This window comes from Orcinus orca, chromosome 16 (genome assembly GCF_937001465.1).
Source record: "Orcinus orca chromosome 16, mOrcOrc1.1, whole genome shotgun sequence".
Taxonomy (NCBI): domain Eukaryota; kingdom Metazoa; phylum Chordata; class Mammalia; order Artiodactyla; family Delphinidae; genus Orcinus; species Orcinus orca.
Window position 1 is genome coordinate 60,083,233 of NC_064574.1, and position 23,212 is coordinate 60,106,444.

At 44.5% G+C, this 23,212-nt stretch overlaps 1 protein-coding gene across 4 annotated transcripts in view; it reads right to left on the reverse strand.

The window, feature by feature from the left end:
* The window catches only part of CPPED1 (calcineurin like phosphoesterase domain containing 1), a 117,782-nt gene that overhangs the window by 70,955 nt on the left and 23,615 nt on the right, over nt 1–23,212 (reverse strand). For all 4 annotated transcript variants that reach the window (XM_004270167.4, XM_033428783.2, XM_049699771.1 and 1 more), the window contains exon 2: nt 21,217–21,435. In XM_004270167.4, coding sequence (XP_004270215.1) covers nt 21,217–21,435 — 219 coding nt within the window. The remainder of the gene's footprint in view (nt 1–21,216; nt 21,436–23,212) is intronic.

Consider the following 23,212-nt stretch of genomic DNA (forward strand, 5'->3'; position numbering starts at 1 on the left):
AAGAACATCACGGGCTGTAACTGGATTTTGGCAAAAAACATTCTTTGGATCTTAAAAAGCCGACTTGATGTTAGTTTATAACATAAACGTGGCACCTGAATTGCTGTTCGGGTTTTAATGAGCTGGCATGCAGGATAAGAAACTCTCATGTTGTGTATTACTCGACCACACAAACAGGGAAGCTTTGTTTAATCTTGACAGCTCCCACTTAATTCTCCCTAACTGCCTTCTGTTCAACCACCCTTGTCTTCTGATTGGTGGGAATAAATCAATTTGCGTCAGCTTGAGTAGATCAAATTTATTAAACTCTGAAAACCAGTTACTTGAGGGCTACCCTGGCAGGTAAACAAATGAATAAACAGAGAGAGACTGTTTGGAATGGTATGAAAAATTATCTATATATTTTATTCTGCCTGGGTGGCAATACCAACTTCAAACTCTCTTGCCTTTCAGATTTACAAGCTGAAGACAGCAAAATGAAGCTTCCCAAGCAAATCTGAACTGTCTGAACTACCATAAATTCAGTACAGTGTGAGTTTATCTTTAATCTTTTTTTCTTATTTTCCTATTACTTTATCAAACACCAAAAATATTTCTCTGAAAAATTACTGGATTTCTTAGCATGCTGTTATGGACTGAATGTTTATGTCCCCCGCCAAATTCCTATGTTGAAATTCTAACCCCCAATGTGATGGAATTAGGAGACTGGGGGTGGGGGGGCTTTGGGAGATAATTAGATCATAAGGGTAGAGGTCTCATGAATGGGATTAGTGCCCTGATAAGAACTGACCCAAGAGAGAGCGTGTTTCCTCTCTGCTCTCCACATGTGGGGATTTAACGAGAAGGCGGCTGTCTGCAAACCAGGAGAAGGGCCCTCACCAGACCCCAGATCAGAACAATGCATAAGCAGAGGCACCTGGACAGCAGTGCTGTGGAGAGAGCTTCCATTAAGCTCTGCTTCCCAGCTCCCCAGAGCTGGTCAGTTCCTTCTGCTTTCCAGATGCCTATTTTTCAGCTTTTCCTTCAATCCTGTGAACCACCTCTTATTCTTTCCATTAATTGCTTTTATTTTTTTCTTCTTAAATTGGCCACCGGGTTTCTGGTGCTTTGCAGCCAAAGAACCTTGAGCAACAAACTGAAATGCCCTCCTCCCTCCTCTAAGCAGATTCCTGGGATACCTTCTGGTAGATGACACCAGCCCATTCCCGCCTTCCCGCCTCCACCTGCACACATTTATGGGGACAAGTGCCTGTCGCCCATGTCTATACAGCATGAACTTAAGCACCTGGCAGTGGCTGGGTGGTGTCGGGAGACATCTGACCCCAGCTGAGCCAATCACACGTTCTCTTCTGGGAGTCTGAAATTGGACCTTTTGATATCGATGCACCTCAATGAAGAGCTGAGATGTGAAATAACGTGAAGGCAGACGGGGATCATCCTGTACGTGCACCCAAGCCGAGAAAGCTGTCTTCCACAAAGCAGAGGCCAGGCAGACCCAGGGATGCACAAGTCACTGACGGATGCCCTTCCTGTCTCTGTCCCCACACTTCCTTGCCTTCCACGGTCTCAATGCACTCCTGCCCTTGGATTCCATGAAATCCTCCTGAGACCCAACCCCCTGCCACCCCTACCCTCAGTGCTTATTTTTTTCTCAAGCTAGTCTGAGTGGGCTTCTCTTTCTTATAATAGAATCACCTTTCTTCCACATCCTCATAAACTCCCTCTTTCTCCAAAATCCCCGACGCCCACCCCACCATCCTGTCCCCACTGCACAGGCTGATTTGAACATAGGCCCTATTTTCTACATGGAGCCTGTGCTTGCTTTGCCTGGATCACACGCCCTGTGGGAGCCCCTCACCCCCGTATGGTTAGAGTCTAGCCTTTGGGAAATCGAACCCTATTTAGTGACTGATCTAAGGAAAAGAGGAAATGCGGATGTTCCTCCAGTGTGGAACAGGTTCTCATGGAGAACCTGGACAAGAATGAACCAAAACAGCCAAGAACGAGGCTCTGCATCACTGGAAAGTTTAATTGTGGTCATTTCTTTTATAGTGCATGCAACCTCCCTGGGGTTCTTGACCCCTTTCCTCTCTGGCTGTAGGTTCTTTAAGGCTCTGATTCTTTCTTTCTTTGTGTGGCACTCTGTCGGATAGAAGAAAACAGAGAGATATTTGGTCCTCAAATTGCATCTCAATAACGGAGAGCCACTCCCAGGTACACTGTGCCCTTTGAATTCAGTCATTTGAGGTTTCATAGTCTCAGTGTTGATGACAAATGAAATAGTAAATATAGGTCTGAAAACCTGCTTTGTCTCTAGATCATTTTGACAGGATGCTTTCAAGCCAAACCAAAACCAGATTGAAGCCCTCTTAGTTCAAGGCAGCTTTCACGAGCAACTGCTTGTTGGTTTCGGGGGGAGGGGGATGGGTTCCTCCTCCTATGAGAAGCCTCCCCCCACACCGACTAACAGCAGTCATAGTCAATACACTGTTGGGGGGAGCAACAGTGTATTGCTAAATCTAATCAATTTCTAAATCTGATTAAACAAACTGAGGGGATGGGTGCACAGTACAAGTGCATTCTTGGCCTTAGAAAAGGATAAAGTGCAGAGGCCCTCTGAGATCCTCTGCTGCATTCTATTTATACTATAAATAGAATTTTCACAGGTACTTCTCTACTGCCTGTGAGGAAGAGGCCCAGAGGGAGAATACCAGCTCTTCTTTGACCTCACAGTAGATCAAATTAAAGAAAGTATTAAAGTACAGCAGGAAAAGGTGGGGTCAGACTCGCTGTAAAACTTCTGCACGCTGGAAGTGGTGGGGCAGGAGCCATATTCCAGACTAAGATGAACAGTTTTCTCTCTCTTTCTCTCTCTCTCTCTCTCTCTCTCTCTCAGGCATGAGGCAGCAAAAATGGGGTCAAACGGTGTCCAGTGGGTGTCTTTTGGCATTGAAGTTGCATCATTTTCATGACTACTATCACAGTGACCCTCATGGATTAACCTCTGAAATTCTCTCAGGGTGACCCTCTTTTTATATACCTACCAGCTATGCAGTTAGATCACTTTGGGAATGGGTATAAATACTTTTGAGAAGGTTCATATCCATACAGTAAAATTAATTCCCTCTCTGTTGCTTTATCATATGAAAATGGCTAGACACATTCAGCAAATTTGGAAGATATGTTTCAGACAGTATGACATAATACCCAGGTTAAGTGGCATATTTGAAATTTGCACTAGGGGCTCTGCCAGGTGCCTCGAAGAAGCAGAAGTGGGTTCAGATGCAGACCCTCTGAAGTAGGTACAATGATACATGTGTAGAACAGGCGATTGGGAAGGCATGCTGTCCATACTGAGAAGTGGACGCAGGCAGCTGTGGTTTTAAATAAGAGCCCCAAACGGAAAGTCACAAGGGCAAAGGCGGCAAATGAGAGGATCGATTTGCAACAGAGCTGCGTCTGTGCAAACTGCTCCGGGTGAAGCAGCAGCAGAGACGTATTTATTTAACAACAGCTAGTGATCCTCCCGAGAAATGCCAGGAAAGCCAGCCATCGACAAAATAAATTAGACAAAAGTAAGCAATTAAAGGGTATTATGGGAAGCTTAGGGTACAACTTTAACCCTTGAGATGGAAGTTATAGACCTCAACTACGCTGCTCTCCCAAAATATATCCCTGATGGGTTCTTTTCCCTATAGAGTGGTGAACATTTATATTAAATGCATGGATCAACCATTTTCCAGGTCTCACTTCTGAAGTTTTTAGTTACAATGCCCTGAAAAATGTTTTTCTTCACAAACTACCATCTAGGTCTGGGAGAACCCTACTGTCACACATCGAGGATGACCACCCATCTCAGCTTGCCCAGAACTGAGGGGTTTCTCAGGATGGGAGACTTTTCGGTACTATTACTGGGATAGTCCCCATCAAACGAGGCTGGCTGCCTGGCTGGCTGCCCTAAATTGGAGTAATACAGAACTCTAAAGTACAACTACAAACATCACCACGGATGCTAAAAGAGCATCATATTTTGCAGTCTGCCTATAGGGTTTGCCTACCTGAATGGTACAGAAGGACCTTAACACGCTTGAAAACAAAAACTCGTAAAGAATTCTCGGGAATGTAATGTACAGCATGGTGATTATAGTTAATAATGCTGCACTGCATATTAGAAAGTTGTTAGAAGAGTCGATCTTAAAAGTTCTCACCACAAGAAAAAAAACTGTGTGACTATGTGTGGGGACAGATGTTAACTAGACGTATTGTGGGGATCACTTCACGATACATGCAAGTATCAAAGCATTATGTTGTATGCCTGAAACGAATATAACATTACATGCAAGTATACCTCAATTTAAAAAAAATATTCAAATTCAAAAATGAAAACAAAAAAGAAAATAAAGGCCCACATGACTTAATGCCTTGGGTTATTTTATAGATGGAGCCTCAGACCCCAGGCACTGATATTCCACATGGGGGTCTTAGCAGCAGAGATGTCGTCAAGGAATAACAAGTTTACACTGGTGACCAGCTGCATTCCATCCGGATCAAACCAGTCCTAGTGATCAGCCAAACCAGTCCTAATGGCAACCTTTTAAAAAGTCCTCCTAGCATGCTGTCAGATGACGCCAGATGAAAACACTGTGTCATCATTTACAGGAGATGGTGGTGTGTCAGAGCATTTGGCTGAAAAGACCATGTTTCCAGATAAATTTGGTAGCTTGCTAGGGCTGCTTCAAAGCACAGCAAAATCTATGGCAAGGAAAGGCAGAAGAGGAAGTAGTCATTTGGGCGAATCATGTGATCAAATACCCAGTTTTCGTCACAGGGCTCTCTTGGCTGTTGTTTTTCCATGTAAGCTTTCAGAATATTCTGAATAAGAGCTGCAAGGTCAAAGAAAGAAAAAACAAAGCCCCTTTCTATTTCTCACATTTCCACTTCCTGCAGGAAAAAGGACGGGGTACTACTGCATGGTCCAGCATGGCATCAAGTGAGGATAAAGGAAACAAGCGAGGACATCACTCTCTTACTGCTGCCACCAAGGTCTGTCACAGACCCTGTAATTAACAATCTTGTTTGATCCTCCAAACAACCCAGAAACATAGATACCATCTCCTCTGGCTTCCAGATAAGGAAGCAGACGCTCAGTGAAGTCTGTGACCTTGCCCACAGCCAAATAGCTCTTAAATGACACCTAGTCTTTTTTTTTTTAATTGGAGTATAATTGCTTTACAATGTTGTGTTAGTTTCTGCTGTACAATGAAGTGAATCAGCTCTACGTACACCTATATCCCCTCCCTCTTGGACCTCCCTCCCAACCCCCACATCCCATCCATCTAGGTCGTCACAAAGCACCAAGCTGAGGTTCCTGTGCTTTACAGCAGGTTCCCACTAGCTATCTATTTTACGCATGGTAGTGTACATATGTCAATCCTAATCTCCCAATTCATCCCAGCCTCCCCTTCCCCCACCCCACATCATGTCCACATGTCCGTTCTCTACATAAATGACACTTAGTTTTTTGGTTTTGTTTTTTTGGCGGTACGCGGGCCTCTCACTGTTGTGGCCTCTCCTGTTGCGGAGCACAGGCTCCGGACGCGCAGGCTCAGCGGCCATGGCTCACGGGCCCAGCCGCTCCGCGGCATGTGGGATCTTCCCGGACCAGGGCACGAACCCGTGTCCCCTGCATCGGCAGGCGGACTCTCAACCACTGCGCCACCAGGGAAGCCCAATGACACTTAGTTTTAACCCAGGTCTCCCTCCTTCCAAAAAGCTTATATGCTTTGAGCACCTGCCGTGTGTCAGATACTGTGATAGGTTCTGGGATACAAATGGATAAATGGCAGAGAACCTGTCTTCAAGAGGTTCACAAGCTGGGAGAAAATACAAGAAGAAGCACCATAACAGTCATTACAATGACGGAGTGCTTATAAGGTGCCAGATACTGTGCGAAATGTTTCCCAGTCAGTATTTCAGTTAATCCTCCCACCTGTGCATGGATACAGCTATCACTTTGTATGTTTTACAGAGTCTGAGGCTTAGACAGTTGAGTAACTAACCCAAAGTCACAGTGTGAATTAGTCACATCTTCTGACTCCAAAACCCAGACTCTTCATGGGACGGCACATCAGACAGATGCAGAGGATGGTCTGAGCTTAAAACCACATCAGTGAAGCAGACCACCGAGTTTAAGGCAGAAAGAATCACTAAAAAACTGGTACTTCTAAGATAGGAAGTGGAGCTGAATCTCAAAAGAAGGTGTGATGATGAGGATGGCAATGACGGCAGCATAATGAAGACCGAGGGTAATGGGGGGGGGTGGTTCAGCCACTGTTTATTCAATGCCTGTGTTGTGCCAGCCCTTGTATCAATACGTCCATCATCTCGCCTCATCTCCACAACTAGCCTCTCAAGTGGGTGCCACTGTCAGTCTCATTTAACAGAGGAGGAGGCCAAGGTCACACGGCCTGTGCTCTTGACCAGCACCTCTGCGGACACAAGGTGAAAGGAACAAGGGAAACACACTCCACCTCCGGATGGGAGAGCTGCGAAGGCATGCTGCAGGGTGGGGTGCAGGACTGAGGCCATTTTGTGATAAGAACACTACAAGGGTGATGAGGCTGAGTATATGACACAGAAGAGGTGGAACAGGTGGGCAATGAATGGGACCATTTGATGAGGGGCCACACTGTAGAGAGCACACAAGGAGGCAGCTGCACGAGTCCTGGCGTGAGTGTCTGGGGCTGACAGGACAGAGGGGGAGCAGGGCTATAGGGGGACTGGGCAGGACTGGGCAGGAGTTGGGTGTGGAGGGAAAGATGGCTCAAGGGACTTCCCTGGTGGTCCAGTGGTGTCCAGTGGTTAAGACTCCGCACTCCCAATGCAGGGGGCCCAGGTTCGATCCCTGGTCAGAGAACTAGATCCCACACTCCTTAACGAAAAGAGCCCACACGCCACAACTAAAGATTCCACATGCCACAACGAAGACCAGGAACAGCCAAGTAAGTAAATTATTATTTTTTTTTAAAGAAGAATGAATTCAAAAAGGTCACATCCTTATGACTGAGGGAACAATGAGAAGGAAGCTCTAAGAAGAGAGTAGGTTCGGTTTTCACATGATGACACTGAGGGGGAGAAGCACAGAGCAGAATCTGCCCCAGGGTGGTAACTGGGCAGCACTAGAAGAAGGTGCTGTGGAAGCTTCCATCAGTCAGGTTCTTTGTTGCACACAACTGACTCTGGCTAGTCTGAATAGGGAAGCAATTTATAAAGGATATCAGGTAGCTGGGAGTCTTACAGAGAGCTGGAAAACCAGGTCTCGAGGCTAAGAAGGCAGCACCTCCAATCACATTCAAAAATGCTTCCAGGAAAAAAAAAAAAAAAAATGCTTCCAGGGAGAAGCGCTGGCCTGGGCACAGACGCTCCCAGGCTGCCCACTGACACAGTTGATGGTGATGCTGGATGTGAATAATGCTGGGACCCCGCCCACTGCTGCCCCCTGAAGGTAGACGCAGCTGCCAACCCCTTCACCGGGACAGATCCTGCCCCCTCTGTGTCAACAGCTGAAGATTCAAAATCTGCTTCAGGGGGGTCTGGGTGGTTGGGACGGGGTCACAAGCCTGAGTCCTAGCTGCACGGGAGGCTGGAAAGAGCAACAGGGCACCTGGCTTCAGTCACAGCAGGTGGTTTCTGCCTCCCTCCAAGACACACACCGGAGGGAAAGTGCAGTTCAAAGTAGTGGAAGGTCAAGACAAAGGACAAAGGTCCATTGCAAGTGCCTTGTTCTGTCTTTTCTAAATAACTGATGGTTAAATTTGCCTTTCACAGGTAGAAACATTTTCTATGTTTCGGAATGAACAAAGAGTTTAAGATGGCAATGCTAAGATTTGGGACCTGATGGCAACGTTCATCTTCAGAGGAGTCTGGGGGCTGCTGTAATGATATGGTCTGTTTTTCTGCTGTTGGGGGCCCAGTGGCCCCGCGGCAGCAGACCTGGTCACTGAGAATAACAAAACTGTGTTCTGCTCAGAAGTGTTGCGAAGCTCCCACAGCATGTGCCAGTGTTTGGAGATCCCTGGATTAGGGACTCTGGGGACTACTTTTAATTTACCGACAAGGAGAATTTTAAAATGTGACATCTTTGAGTACCGCTGCCCTGGTCTATTAAACAAAGAGGAGCAATTCTCATGGCAGCATCGTCCCAGTAACCTAACGCTGATGATGCTGCAGTGGCCCAGGGCCGGCAGGATGGCCTCGACTGCGACTAAGCAGCACTTGTTTCCACTCACAGAAACACGGCTTCACCCTTACCACAGAGCTGCATCTGGAATATGGAGACGGACCATCTTAGATTTTGTAGTTTTGGCTCCAAAAGCACAGCTAGGGCCGTCATCAGATTCCCCCAAGGAGGGAACACTTGTCCTCCCCCTCCAGCACCTCTCTCCCTAGTTTCATGTGGCCTTGGCCTGTTGGTGGGCAGCAGATAAGGAACTCACTCTAGGACAGCTGTAACTCCTTGAGGGTCCAGTAAAGGGAGTCTAGGCTCAGAGTTACTGAATGGACCTCAGCGCCAGCATCACCTCCCCAGCAGGCGGAGCTGGGCAAGCTGTCTGACCTGACAGTTTGCTCATCTGGAAAAAGGGATAAAAGCACTATTCTTTCATCATAATACAGCTACCTTAGTGGCTCTGCACTACCACGAGCCCTACTCTTTAGAGTACACGCCCTTCCCAATTGCTGGTGGCCACTGAGTTGACCTAACGATAAGGAAGGAATCAAGGAAGACTGTTTTTTGAAGTGATTACATAAGAAATAACAGGCGGCTACAGATACTCAACTAAACTTAGTAAACTTGCTCTTTATTTCCCAAAAGTTTGGGTTTTATTTTCAGACAAAAATATTCTTAATGAAAACTGTGGGGCTTCCCTGGTGGCGCAGTGGTTGAGACTCTGCCTGCCAATGCAGGGGACACGGGTTCGTGTCCTGGGCCGGGAAGATCCCACATGCCGCGGAGCGGCTGGGCCTGTGAGCCATCGCTGCTGAGCCTGCGCGTCCGGAGCCTGTGCTCTGCAACGGGAGAGGCTACAACAGTGAGAGGACTGCGTACCGCAACAACAACAAAAAAACTGTGAAAAAATGAAGAGTTAAGAATCTTATAAAAAAAAATAGGCTCTCTGCTATTTGAGATGGCAAACTGGGGTTTGCCTGAAGGTAGGGAGACGGCCCACTCCCCATCGTCTCCCTTCTACCTAGTGACCAGGGTAGGGATATTATTTAGTAATGGAATAAAAATTTTAAAATATAGGGACTTCCCTGGCGGTCCAGTAAGATCCCACAAGCCACGGGTCACAGTCAAAAAATAAAAATTAAAATATATTAGTTGAGGATTTCCCTGGAGGTGCAGTGGTTAAGAATCGCCTGCCAATGCAGGGGACACGGGCTGGAGCCCTGGTCCAGGAAGATTCCACATGCCACGGAGCAACTAAGCCCGTGTACCACAACTACTGAGCTTGCGCTCTAGAGCCCGCGAGCCACAACTACTGAGCCCACCTGCCACAACTACTGAAGCCCACGCACCTAGAGCCCATGCTCCACAACAAGAGAAGCCACCGCAATGAGAAGTCGGTGCACCACAACGAAGAGTAGCCCCCGCTCGCTGCAGCTAGGGAAAGCCCGCGCGCAGCAACGAAAACCCAATGCAGCCAAAAATAAATAAATAAATAAAATATATTAGTTGACCATATATTAGGACAAAGGCCTAATTTCCACTTTCCTTAATATTAACATTTGGTTCAACAGTCTATTTCTAAGAATTCATCTCACAGAATAACAACAAAAAGTAAAAGTAGGTAAATGAAATGCAATCTATCCCTACAATTATTCAGACATAAAAGAGGAATGAAGTACTGACACCTGCTACAATACAGATGAACCCTGAAAACATCATGCTCAATGAAAGAAGCCAGTCACAAAGGATCCCATATTATATGATTCCACTTACACAAAATGTCTAGAACAGGCAAATCCATAAACACAAAACGTAGATTAGTGGTTGCCTAGGGCTGGGGATGAGGATGGGGTGGAGGGGTATGGAGAGGAGTGGTTAATAGTATGAAACAAGGCTTCTTTTTGGGTTGATGAAAATGTTCTAAAATTGATGGTGGTGTTGTCTGCACAATGCTGTGAATAAACAAAAAGCCACTGAATTACACATCTTAGATGGGTGAATTACATGATATGGGAATTAGATCTCAATAATGCTTTTATTAAAAACAAAAACAAAACCTAACTAGTGGAAGTAATTGTAGTTACTGGACGGTATTAAACGCCAGACAGTGTTCTGAGCACTTTAAGCTTTATGAGAAGCCTACCAAGCAGTATCATCATTATCTGCATTTTACAGATAAGGAAACTCAGCTCCTGAGAGAGAAGGTAAATTGCCCAAGGTTACCCAGTTAGTAAACAAGGGACCCAGGATGTGAATCTGAGCAAGCTGACTTCAGAGCCACATCCTTAACAGCTGCTTGTGCACACAGAGGTGCACTGGTCACCGCAGAACACAGGGCACAACATAAATGCCCCCCAGTCAGGGGCAGTTCAAACACAGGCTGGTATCTTGTCCACTGAAAAGAGTGACGCATGTCTATACCTCCTGCTATAGAAAGACAATAGAAATGACATAAACAGATGCTGTGTCTTTTTTTCTTCCATTTGTACTTTTTACAAAACACTCTACATGCAAGTGTACATAAGCTTGACAATTTTCTGCCATTTTTCATGAAAAATTAATAACCATGGGTTTCCTCTAAGAAGTAGGTCAGTGGTGGCTGGAACGCTGACTTTTATCTTCCTGAATACCTTTTAGTACTGTTCGATTCGATTTGATTTTTTGAACGATGAGCAGGGCAGAGGCTACGTAATATTACTCCAGTTTCAAGGCAGCCTTCGCTAACCCACCGATCAGGGCTGCATCCTGCATCTGCTCACAGCGCCACGCACCACGCCTGGAATCACTCACTAAGGCTACTGCTTTATTTCATTTATAGAGATTTTTGCTTCCCTCCTCTCTCCCTAACTGGAAGCTTCCTGAGGACAGGCACTGGGCTTGTTTCTTGCTAAGCAGTGCCAGGCACATAAGCAGACCCTCCACATTTATTTGCTATTATTGACCAGACAAACAAATGAGTAAATGAATTAGGGTCGAATTACCTAACTCCAACTGCCAATAGTCAAGGGCACGAGCAGCGATGATGGAACAGGTGGACATCTGGCTGGAAAACACTAGGGCTAGGGACACAGTGGCACAAGCAGCCTTGAGCAGAACTTAAGAAAATGATTTACTCCTTCAATTGAAAACATTTACTTTCATCTAGTCCCAGAGAATTTATGGAGCCATAATCCTTTCCATCTCAAATCCTTTCCATTATCTTTTCCTAATTAATTGAGGCATGTAACTTCGTTTGATCTAAATCTTTGCAAGCATAAACGTTACTCACGTGGTGATTCGGCAGCACATAGATAGCAGATCAAGTTTAATCTGGTTCTACTGGTTTTTAAATTATACATGATATTAAACAAGATTCATTTAACTTTGCATCTAACAGCTACAACTTATTACACTGGCTGCTCCCAGACATTTATAGCAAATCACTGTTGAATCTGTACAGTGAACCAACTTAGGATACAATTAATAAAATAAACTGTTTGACATTATAGGAGCTTTTGGTATGATATAAAATTTAATATTTTTTGGGAAAAAAAAGATTAAGGAAAGTATATTATCCAAGTGAAATTTCTAAAGCTGCCACCTTACAGATCAATACAAAATCTCTTCACAAGAATATTTATGGATTATGACAGCAGTATTTCACCCAAATAATACATAAAGAAAGGAATAATACATTTTTTATACAACCCAAATAACATATATTGAAAAGAATCTACCATGGTTTTCCAATAAACTGTTTAGGAACTGAAGGGAGTGATACATAATTCCAGACATGCAGGTGAGTGTCTAAATTATGGAAGTTACAAAATAGGCATCCTCAGCAGTTTTGGCCTGAAATATGCTCCCTTTTCTAACCTCTCATTATTTTTTTCATTTCACATTCTGATCACTTGACCAATTAACTGGTAATTGAACTCCTTTGGGATCCTGCTTCTTTTTCCTATTTCATTTAGTTGCAGATAATAGGCCCATTAAGGAAGTGAAATGTCCCAATTCCAGAAAACCAGTATTCAGAGCAAAAACAACGAAAGGAAAGATGTAACTATTCCAATCAGCTAAGCACAAGCTAGAAAGACGTTGGTTTTGTCTACACTGTATTGGTCGCGGAGCAGACTGCCACAGGTTCTTTGCCTAATGGCCTCTACAATCATGGTCTGCTACAAAGCGAAGAAACGGGGATCCAACCTGAGAGAGGTTGTCAGTCCCTAGAACAGGGATGGAAATGCCAATATGACAGCTGTTAGGCTTAGACAATAATGAGCCAGGAAACAGAGGGCTCTAGGAGAAATTTCTTCAAGACGCTGAAACTGATAGAATGCCTAATAGTTTTAAATGTACTGACAGGAGAGACTTCTCTGGTGGCGCAGTGGTTAACAATCCGCCTACCAATGCAGGGGACGGGTGTTCGAGCCCTGGTCTGGGAAGATCCCACATGCCGCGGAGCAACTAAGCCTGTGCGCCACAATTACTGAGCCTGCGCTCTAGAGCCCGTGAGCCACAACTACTGAGCCCATGTGCCTAGAGCCCGTGCTCCCCAACAATAGAAGCTACTGCAATGAGAAGCCCGCGCACCACAACGAAGAGTAGACCCGGCTCGCCACTAGAGAAAGCCCACGCGCAGCAACGAAGTCCCAACGCAGCCAAAAATAAATAAAGTAAATAAATTTACAAAAGACAATTGTTAACTAGCTTCTGTTACTCAGCTCATTTCTTTTCAGGGAATAATCAGAGGTCCACATTTTCCTAGCTACAATTAAGAAGCGTTTTAGCCTTTAATTCAAGGTAGAGTTTCTGCCATTGAGTTTATACTGTGGGCAATTGTAATATCCATACCTTGACTATGAAGAGAAAGCTCTGACTAGTCAAACAATAGTATATCCACATGTGCACATGGATAAGGGCTCTTAACCTGGAGTCCACGGGGATCTGTGAACCTAGATGGGGAAAAAGCCTACATTTTCACTGACCTATAACTGACATTTAGCATTTCCCTCTACTATGAAGTTAGGCAGAAAGCCACAGAGGTATTCACGCTCCTGTGATTCTGTCCACCAACAGAAATCACGAGGATTTTTCATATTCCATTCCAGTTGTTGCAATACCTCACAACGCTGCTTAAGCTCAAGCACCACTTTGAAAATACAGTAGTTATTAGCCTTGCTGTTAGACTGTATTATATAACAATAGATCAACAAAGAGGCATGCATTTTACTCTATCAAATAAATTTTAAAATATTTTGATGACTATATTTCAATATAATTGGTTTCTGAGAAACCCCATGCATTTTATTTTATGCATTTAGAAACATTATTATGAGAGGCGGTCCAGAGGCTTCAGCAAGCTGCCACAGGGGTCTGGGCACAGAACAAGCTGAGATGCCCAGCAGCGGGCACAGGGCCTCTGCCATGAGGCCACGTGGCAGATGCTGGCGGGGGCAGGAGGGCGATCACCGCTCCCAGCAGTGCTGCTTCAGACCACACACATCAGAAACAGTGGCATGGACATATATACACTACCAAATGTAAAACAGAGAGCTAGTGGGAAGCAGCCGCATAGCACAGGGAGATCAGTTCGGTGCTTTGTGACCACCTAGAGGGGTGGGATAGGGAGGGTGGGAGGGAGATGCAAGAGGGAGGAGATATGGGGATATATGTATACGTACAGCTGATTCACTTTGTTATAAAGCAGAAACTAACACACCATTGTAAAGCAATTATACTCCAATAAAGATGTTAAAAAAAAAAGTCACAAGAAAAATTTGTAACTATGTATTGTGACAGATGGTAACTAGACTTACTGTGATCCTTTCACAGTATATACAAATATTGAATCACTATGTTATACACCTGAAACTAATATAATGTTGTATGTCAACTGTATCTCAATAAAAAATCCTCTCTCCATGAACAACAAGAACAAAAAAGAAACAACTCTGCAAGTAACGCTCAGAGTTCCCTAATTAGTAATATCAGGTAAATTAGTTCAAACCACTTTCAATCAGCCTCAGCAGAAGGGAGACATTGATTGTTCCTGATCGCCTGGATGCTTCAACAGCGCTTATAATGCATGTGAAGGAGCCCGGGAGCCCGGGGCTGGCTGATTGCTCCGGGTCACCACGGCTCAACATTCAGCCCGCACACAACCTGCTGGAAGAGCTGAAGACAGCAGCTCGGCCCAGTCCAGGGCCTGGTGATATTTCAACCAAGGCGGGTCACTTTCTTGCACCCACAGAACCCCCCTTTAACGTTTCTGTATGTTAAGCTCTGTGGTAAATTGTCTTTAAATCATGGCATTTCTTGGAGCCCGGAATATGCACTTAAAAATAACAATGCAAGGCTAATTATACAGCCAAGGAATTGAACATGAGTTAACTGAGCTGCTTTTAAAAACAACAACAACAGGAACAAATCCTGTTAATAGGGACAAAAGGGTTTCCATTCAGTGGAAACTTTCTGAGTACCTAGGGTGTGGTGGGCAGTGCAGGCAGAGATGCTGCTGCACAGCAGAGATGGTACAGAAGGAAAGTGCGGCCAGTCCCTGAGAGGGGTCCTCCTGGGAACTGCAGAGCAAACCGCCTGGTGTTCACTCCCTCCAAGTGCTAGAGCAGGTCCCGAACCAGCCAACCCATTTTGACTTCAAGCCTAAAGAAAAGCTGACCTGAGTACACAAGAAGAACCTCTGCTAGCGGTACTGTTTAGATTATCACTCCTAGTGATGGTGAGGAGAGAGGACTAATCAATTAGGAGATTCCAACCCACGGAACTCACCGCAGTTATTAAAAGCCTGACATAAACCTCTGTGTATCAGCGTAAAAGCGTTTTCCAGATGGATGCAAGGGGGAAAAGCGAGGCACAGAACAGCGTGCACAGAATGATGACATTTATGTAAGACCAGGGTGCTCACCAACACACATACTTTTAACTATGGTGACCCCAAGGGATGGACCTGGTTGGGGGTTACAGTTTATTCTAGATACAGATTTTAAATCTTTACAAAGAGAACGTATTCACATATTACTAGTATAATTTAAAAAGCTAATAAAATAACAAAACAGATCCATAGCTACACAAGTTTGAATCCTACAAAAGATAAGAATGACAAAAAATAATACTTTCATGTTTCCATGCGTCCCTATTCCTTATTTCTAGGTCAAGCACAGGTTTTGATCTGTCCTATTCACTTATGTAGCACAGGCATCTGGAACAGTGCCTGGCTCAGAGTAAGCACTCAACAGAGATTTGTTAAATAAATGAATTGATTACTCATCTAATCCAGAAATTTGTACTGGGGGCCTACCATGTGCCAGCTACTTGCTAAGGACCCCGGGAAACATAACAGTGATTCACTTGACCTGCATTCACTCACACCGTTCACATGCCCACAGTGCTGGACGCTTGATGTAAACACACACCAACACAGATACACACACTCGCTGCCCTTTAGGAACTTAGAATTCAGCTTGGGGGAAGGTGAATCATAGAGGCTGGAGGGCAGACATAAGGCCTTTTCCTGGCCACAGCCTTAATCCTGGCTTTGGTTTTCAAAAGTGTGCCTCTGAGGCTTTGCTTATCATAGTCTGTCTTGTACCAGAATTACGTTCACATGTTTGTGCCTGCCCAGCTGGGGAAAAATAAACACCAACCTTCCTGGATTGTGTGAACACAGAAGGACAAATGGCTTATTCTCTGCCTGAAGCCCAGCGTACCAAAGCATTCCATCTTGCTTTATTTCCCAATTCTACCCATTCATCATAGAATTAGAAATCTAAGTGGGGAAGAGCCTGATGGCCATTTAGCCAGGGCTACTCTTATCTGGACCTTGGCCTAGCCCTTCACATCTAATTTAAGGTGAGGGGCTACCAAACTAGATGAAATAGAACCTTTCAGCTCTCGCTTGGGTCTTGCAGGAAAACCACAATTCAGCAGTTCTGCTTTACATTCCCAGAGCGTCTCCCATCCTAAACACCATGCCACTAATCCCCTTAATCTCCAGCCTTTTGCGGCCATATCTGCAGAAGCCCAGTCCTTCTCTACCCTGAAGTGAAGATTTTTCCACCTAAGTGGATTGATTAGTCTGCACTTATCTGTAGCAAACATCACCTTTGTGTACATACCCTCTCTTTCAATTTGTCCGAATGATTTCTGAACGCAACTCCATTTTCATATTCAGTCACTTTGGTCCCAACAGGAATGGTCCCCAAAATTCAAATATAAGATGCCTGGGAACATTTTTAACTTTGAAACTAAAATGTGGCCACGGTGCAATGGGTGTACACAAGTGAACTTGGGGATGTGACATTAAATGGGAAGGAAGGAAGAGCCTTCTGCTTCTGGTGATGAAAGGTTTCTTCATCTATAAATTCCAAATGATCAACACTGCAGATTCATGTGTTCTTATCCAAAATGCTTTGGGCCAGATCTGGTTTGAAATCTGGAGTTTTTCAAACTTAAAAATAGCAATACCAGGCAGAGGGCACGTATTAAATAATGCCTCCAGCTGGGTCTCAGGCACCACCCCATCATGGAACACGGTAATATTTCACTAGCAAAATATATGAATGTTCTAAGTAGGATAAATAGAGACTATAAATAGCCTCATGTCAGTTCAGGTCAGTTTTGTTGCCAACTGAGTTAGTTCCAAACTTAAGCAAAAAACGTTTAGGTGTTCAGAGCTTTGTGAACTTTGGAATGGCAGATAAGGGATCATGCACACAGAGAGGACCCAAAGAACCAGCGCTAGCCCTCCTGACCTTTCTGCATAAAGATACTTTTAAAGCGTATAGGTGTGGCTGCTTTCCTGAATATTTCTGTCAGGTTCTGTTTGGGAAGCCCTGCATAGCAGAGGTCATTCGGCTTTAGTTATTCCAACTGTTGTTTAGAAAGCAAAATAAAAACCTACAAACTTAAAGCATTTCCCTTTAAGGCTGAGCACCATTATCTTTAAGAGCTAAAGTGAATTTTCACAAACCACTCGCACACACACAAAATGGTACGTAGTACACAGAGAAGCCAAACACCCAGGCACTGTGCATATCAGTCTATTAAATGCTTCTCAGACTTAATTGTCCATAAGATTCATCTGCGGATCTTGTTGAGATGCTGATTATGTCTCATTAGGTCTGGGTGGGGCAGAAATCCTACATTTCAAACAAGCTCCTGGATACAGCTCTGAGGACCAGCCTTTGAGTAGCAAGGCTGCAGCAGAAGTGCATTAAGTTTGGAAACAGACGAACCTGAGTAAGATCCTGACTCCACCACTTACAAGCTAAGTGACCCTGGGAAAATGGAAATAACAATGACACTTTTTCAAGCCCATAATGAGTGAGCTAGCAGCACAGTTCCTGGCACATAAAAGACCCCGAATTCATCCTTTGCCAATCTGTGGTTGGCTGAATAATGGTCCCCCAAAGACGTCCACATACCAGTCCCCCAAATCTATGAATACGTTACCTTACAAGGCAAAAGGGAATTTGCAGATGTGATAAAGTTAAGGATTTTGAGATGAAGAGATTATCCTGGGCTATCTGAACAGGCCAACATGATCACAAGGGTGTTGATAAGAGGGAAGCAGGAGGATAGGAGTAAGAGAATATGAGAGGGCGAATCGAAGGTCAGTGAGGCGAGAAGATGCTATGTTGCTGGCTTTGAAGACAGAGGAAGGGGCCTTGACCCAGGACATGTGCACAGCCTCTAGAAGCTGGAACCTCCCAGAAAGGATGCAGCCCCGCACACCCATTTTATACTCTGTCCTCCAGAACTATAAGAGAATAAATGTGTTGTTTTAGACCACTAAGTCTATAGTAATTGTTTACAGCAGCCATGGGAAACTAATACACCACCTATTGAAATAATGCTAACGCAGGCTTGCCTCACTTTACATAACAGAGGACTTCCTGGGGCTGAATCAACTGAAACATCATGTAACAGCTGCCCCAGTGGAGGTCAGTAAACAAAGAACTCTTCAAGGAGACTTTGTATCAAGGGAAGAATTCCTCCCGCTTTATCTGTTTTGTTTGGTTATAGCCCTTGCTACCAAACAGGGACAGACACACCAACCCATTCCAAAGGCTAAAGGGACTCTCCTGCTCTCTAACTGTATCATCACATTCCAGCCTCTCATGTAATTGTCGAAACCTAATAAGGCTCCTGGGGACAGCATCAGTGGGTCGATGCCTCAACATCAGGAGGACTGAAGAAAGTCATCCTGGGCTCAAGAGTGAAGGATTAAAAATCAATGGTCTCAGTATTTGTACAAGTCTTCATTTGCTACTTATAATGTGGTTTATCCCACAGAGACGCTTTATAAAATAAGAAAATACCAAGATAACCCAAAAGACGCCTGCAGAATGAAAACTGCATATGTTTCAAAACTAAATGGGCCTTGTCCTGCATTTCTCAGGCTTTTTCCTGCAGGCCTTGGCACCAACGGCACCCCTTAACCATCCTGGGTTTTACACTTCCCTTACCAGACTCTAAGTTCCGTGGAAGGGCTGGTCTCTCATTTCTAACTATCGTATCCACAGCATCTGGAACTGACACTTAGTTTGCACACAATAAATGTTTGTAGATGAACGAATATTATGATGGATATTTATAATAGAAAAGCATATTCGGACTTTCATTAACAAAAGCATTACTTGTAAAGTTCTTTTTCTCCAATTTGAACTTAAAACTACTTGGCCCAAGATATTATTTATGGTGGAATTAAAAGTATGCTCTCCGATTTTATCTGCCTATTAACATATGCATTTGATAATTAACAATGTGCTAAGCAGTCAAAGCAAATAATTACTTTTCTAATGTCTGCCCCTGCATATGAGCTAAATGAGGGGGAAGCCACTAATTGCATATTAAAAAATGCAATTAAATGCAAAAAAAAAAGGTAACTAGATTCAAAATGTTTTGTTTAAACCTAAGACCACAATATTCAAAACAGTTACAATCCTTTCACTGGGTCAGTTACAATCCCACAAAACAGTCCAAATCTTCAGAATTCTGTTCAGGTCACAATGAATATAAAACAAGTTCTCAAAAGTTTGCTAGTTCACATTTTCGAGGTCTTCTGACCAACTGGTAGGGTTGATCATAAAAACTCTATCTTTTAATTTACTTATGTTCAGTACACTTTATTTAAGAAGCAGTGTAATCACACGGAATGCTTTTATTTTAAACCTTATTTTGAAATATGACTGAATACATTACCATAATTCAGAACAAGTCAGTAAACATCTACAAGAACATGTTATATAATTCTAGTGAGTCTCATAATATTCTATTTTCAAAGGAAAAAAAAAGAAAAACACTGGACAGAAAAGCAGTAAATTTGGAATCTGAGGGTTCTCCCTGCTGGCCATACTCCCTAGACTTCAAGGAGAGCCATTCTGAGCAGCCCCTTCTCCATCCTCACACGTTCACTCTGGGATTGTTCTAGATAGGTAGGTTACCAGACAAGTGAGTCCTGGAGGGGAGGAATTAACGTACCCAGGCTTCCTGCAGAGTGCCTTGGCTTCTAAAGACATTAGAAATCATAGCAGGGCTCAAGAGTCTTGGTTTACAAGGTAACGTTAGCCAAAAACAAACACCCATAGCAGCTAGAGTGTTTTCCGCAGTGGTCTTTGGGTCATCTCTGTCCATTAAGCAGAGACCAAGACACAGACAAGAGTGGTCTTGGGTGCCTGCTCTGCCTCCCAGATGGGCAGGGGCGGTTTCCACTTTCTTATACTTGCTCACTGGGCTTTATCTTTGCCTGGGAGAGAAGGATATCAAAGGAAAGGGGAATAAATAAAGGAAGCGAGTTCTAAAAAGGACCTGTTATGTTCCCGTTCCTACTATCTCACTTTTCTTCAGGGCAACCATCCTGTTCTTCTGACCACTTGGCTGCAGGGGAGCTGACCCCACACCCCGGCTTCATGGGGCTATGTGAGCTGGATGGGTGCTGGTCTGTAACTCTGATTGGACCACTAAGAATAAGGCACTTTCAGGGGCTTCCCTGGTGGCGCAGTGGTTAAGAATCCGCCTGCCAATGCAGGAGACACGGGTTCGAGCCCTGGTCTGGGAAGATCCCACATGCCGCAGAGCAACTAAGCCCGTGGGCCACAGCTACTGAGCCTACACTCTAGAGCCCGCGAGCCACTACTACTGAGCCCGTGTGCCACAACTACTGAAGCCCGTGTGCCTGGAGCCCATGCTCCGCAACAAGAGAAGCCACCACAATGAAAAGCCTGCACGCTGCAATGAAGAGTAGCCCCCACTCGCCACAACTAGAGAAAGCCCGTGCACAGCAACAAAGACCCAATGCAGCCAAAAATAAATTAATTATTTTTTTAAAAAAGAATAAGGCACTTTCTTTCTGTTGTGGTTTCAGTAAGAAGGACATAAACCTAAAGCTCCCTGGAGCCACTACCTGGAAAGAGCCTGCATGAGAATAAATTCAACCCAGAGGAAAGCAAGGCTGAGCGAGGAAGAGACCAAGCCCTGACAGCAACCTCTGAGCCCCTGGATCCGGCTGTACCCGAAGCCCAAATCTGCCCTTGGACTTTACAGTCCCATAGGGTAACACAAACTTTAAAAAAAAATTAATCTAGTTCGAGTTAGATTGTCATTTGAAACTGAAAAAGCACTAACAAATACAGGAGAAATAAAAGCACAAGAAGAAGGGAAACGAAAGGAGAAGATTACGTTTATGGATATGGGATCTGAAAGCAGTTCAAGTTTGCCCCCTGGAAATGAAGAAAGGTGACACATAGGAAACTGTTCCATTTTTCATAGTAAGCTCAGACCATAAGAACTGTAGCTCTGCCTAATTACTGTGATTAATCTTGCCAAATTCTAAAAATAAAATGAGCGTGTATTTTCTGATGTTTGATGATACTGCAACCGTCGTGAAGAGAAAGAATGAGCCGTTACTGAATAGAGTCGTCTTTTAAGACAAATGATTTTTTTCTGGCTGTGGGGAGAAGACAAGGTCACAATGACGACCCCAGTCTTACCGGGCATGGCATGGACGAGGTCCCCGCACAGAACAAAGAACTTGGGCTTGGGGCTCAGCTTGTTGATGGCCTGGACGGCCTGCTCAGTCAGACGGATCTCCTGCTGCCACTCGTCGCCGCCACTGTCACAGTCCCCAGTGGACCAGGCCTTCATCAGTCCGAACTGTGGGTCTGCACCTTGGATGAAGTAGAACGGGCCTTTCCATTCCCTTTCCTTTTCTTTAATTAAAAAAAAAAAAAAAATGAATGAAAGGAAGGAAGGGAGGGAGGAAGGAAGAAATATTATAAAATCTGTCAGGGAAAGCACCCAGGTTACCCTGCGAGTGGATACAATATTTTTCTTAAATTAAGTAGGTCATTTTAATAAGCTGCTGTTCAAACACACCATTTTCCTGTCATCAGCCAGAGGATTTTGATTTATACTAATTATGCCTGGACCTGGTGATTCCCAAAGGCCAGGGAAAAACCACATGGGCCGTTAACAGCTATGCAATCAAGCTGTCTGTCTAAAAGCCAGATGGCCAAAATGGAGCACAGAGGCACCACGGCACGCTATATAGAGGCTATTAATGTTCAATAGTTTTTTAATTAGAATTAAAAATACCCCAAATTGAAAGCTGTCAGAAGTATTATGTTTAAACGACGAGGTGAAGCGCTTTCAAATCGTTTACGCCAGGCTTAATGGCACAATCTGCACTGTTTCTGGGGATGTGACAGAAAAACTTGGAGCTCAGAAGCTCCGGCTATCTGGTGGGAAAGGCGGGGCCAGAAATGAAATCTTAATATGGAAAAAACAAATGATGCTAACATTTCCAAGGCAGCATGATGTGGGCACAGGTGAGGTGTGAGGCTGCAGGGGAGGGCTGGGGGGACGAGACTCTTTAATTCTTTATGTCCTTGGAAAGCACGTGGGTCACCTGAAGGTAAACTGTCAGGCTGCTCTTCCTATTGGTTCTGCCAAAGCTTCAAGGGCCACGGGTCTCCACCCTGATCTGCCCAAAACACTGCCACCAGTGTCTGCATTTACAGAGCTGCAATGTCCATCAGTGGGTGCGTGGGTTTCAAACTTTTCTTTGGCCACAGAATCCTTTCTTCAAACAAAACCACAAGTGGCTGACCAGTGTTGAAAACACGTAGCCTCCTCTGCCTGAGTGGGTTCTGGGGACAGAGCAGTCTGAACACACCCACTCATCAGCCCAGATTTTATCCTCAGCCCAGAGAGGTGACGTGACTTGCCTCATGGACACCAGCCATCAGCTGCAGGGACAAAACTAACTACCCCACAACCTTGAGACTGTTTTCTTTAACAAATGAACGTATTTTGCAGGTGAGCTGAATAAATGGCATTTCCTTTGGAAGTCATGAAGATACTAGAATTTCCCAAAAGCTCCTTGAAGTCATTTCACATCTTTGTGTTCACTTCACTCATTTATTCAGTATTTACCGAAAGCCTACTGTTTGCCGGGCCCCGTGCGAGGTGCTGATGACACACAAGTGGACCAAGACAGGTGAGGTCTTGGCTCTCGGGGGCTTAGTTCTCACAGAGGGAGAGAGAGCAAACAAGGAAATTCGCAGAGAACAGAGCCGAGGGTGCTAAGGGCTCTGCGAGGATTACGGCGAAAGCAATGGTTAATTTAAATTGGATGCACAGGGAAGGCCTCTCTGAGGTGGGGTCATTTAAGCTGAGATCTAGATGTAGCACATAAGCTTTTAAAATTCCACGACCACCCTCCCACCCACCATGCCTAGCTTACTATCATCTCAGAATGGATCTCAGGCTTTAGGCCTCCTTTCCTTAATTCCTCTTCCAGAACTTAAGAAGACAAGCACGTAAACAAACAAAACTACCTATCCGTACTTTCCAGAACAAATGATGTATGTGTGTTAACCTGCCAGCTCTTGAACTACAGCTTAAAATGCTAGCTGTTCCATCAAATCACAACCTACCTAAACTCACCCTGAACAAGGACTGCAATGAAACCCTGTTGTGTGCATC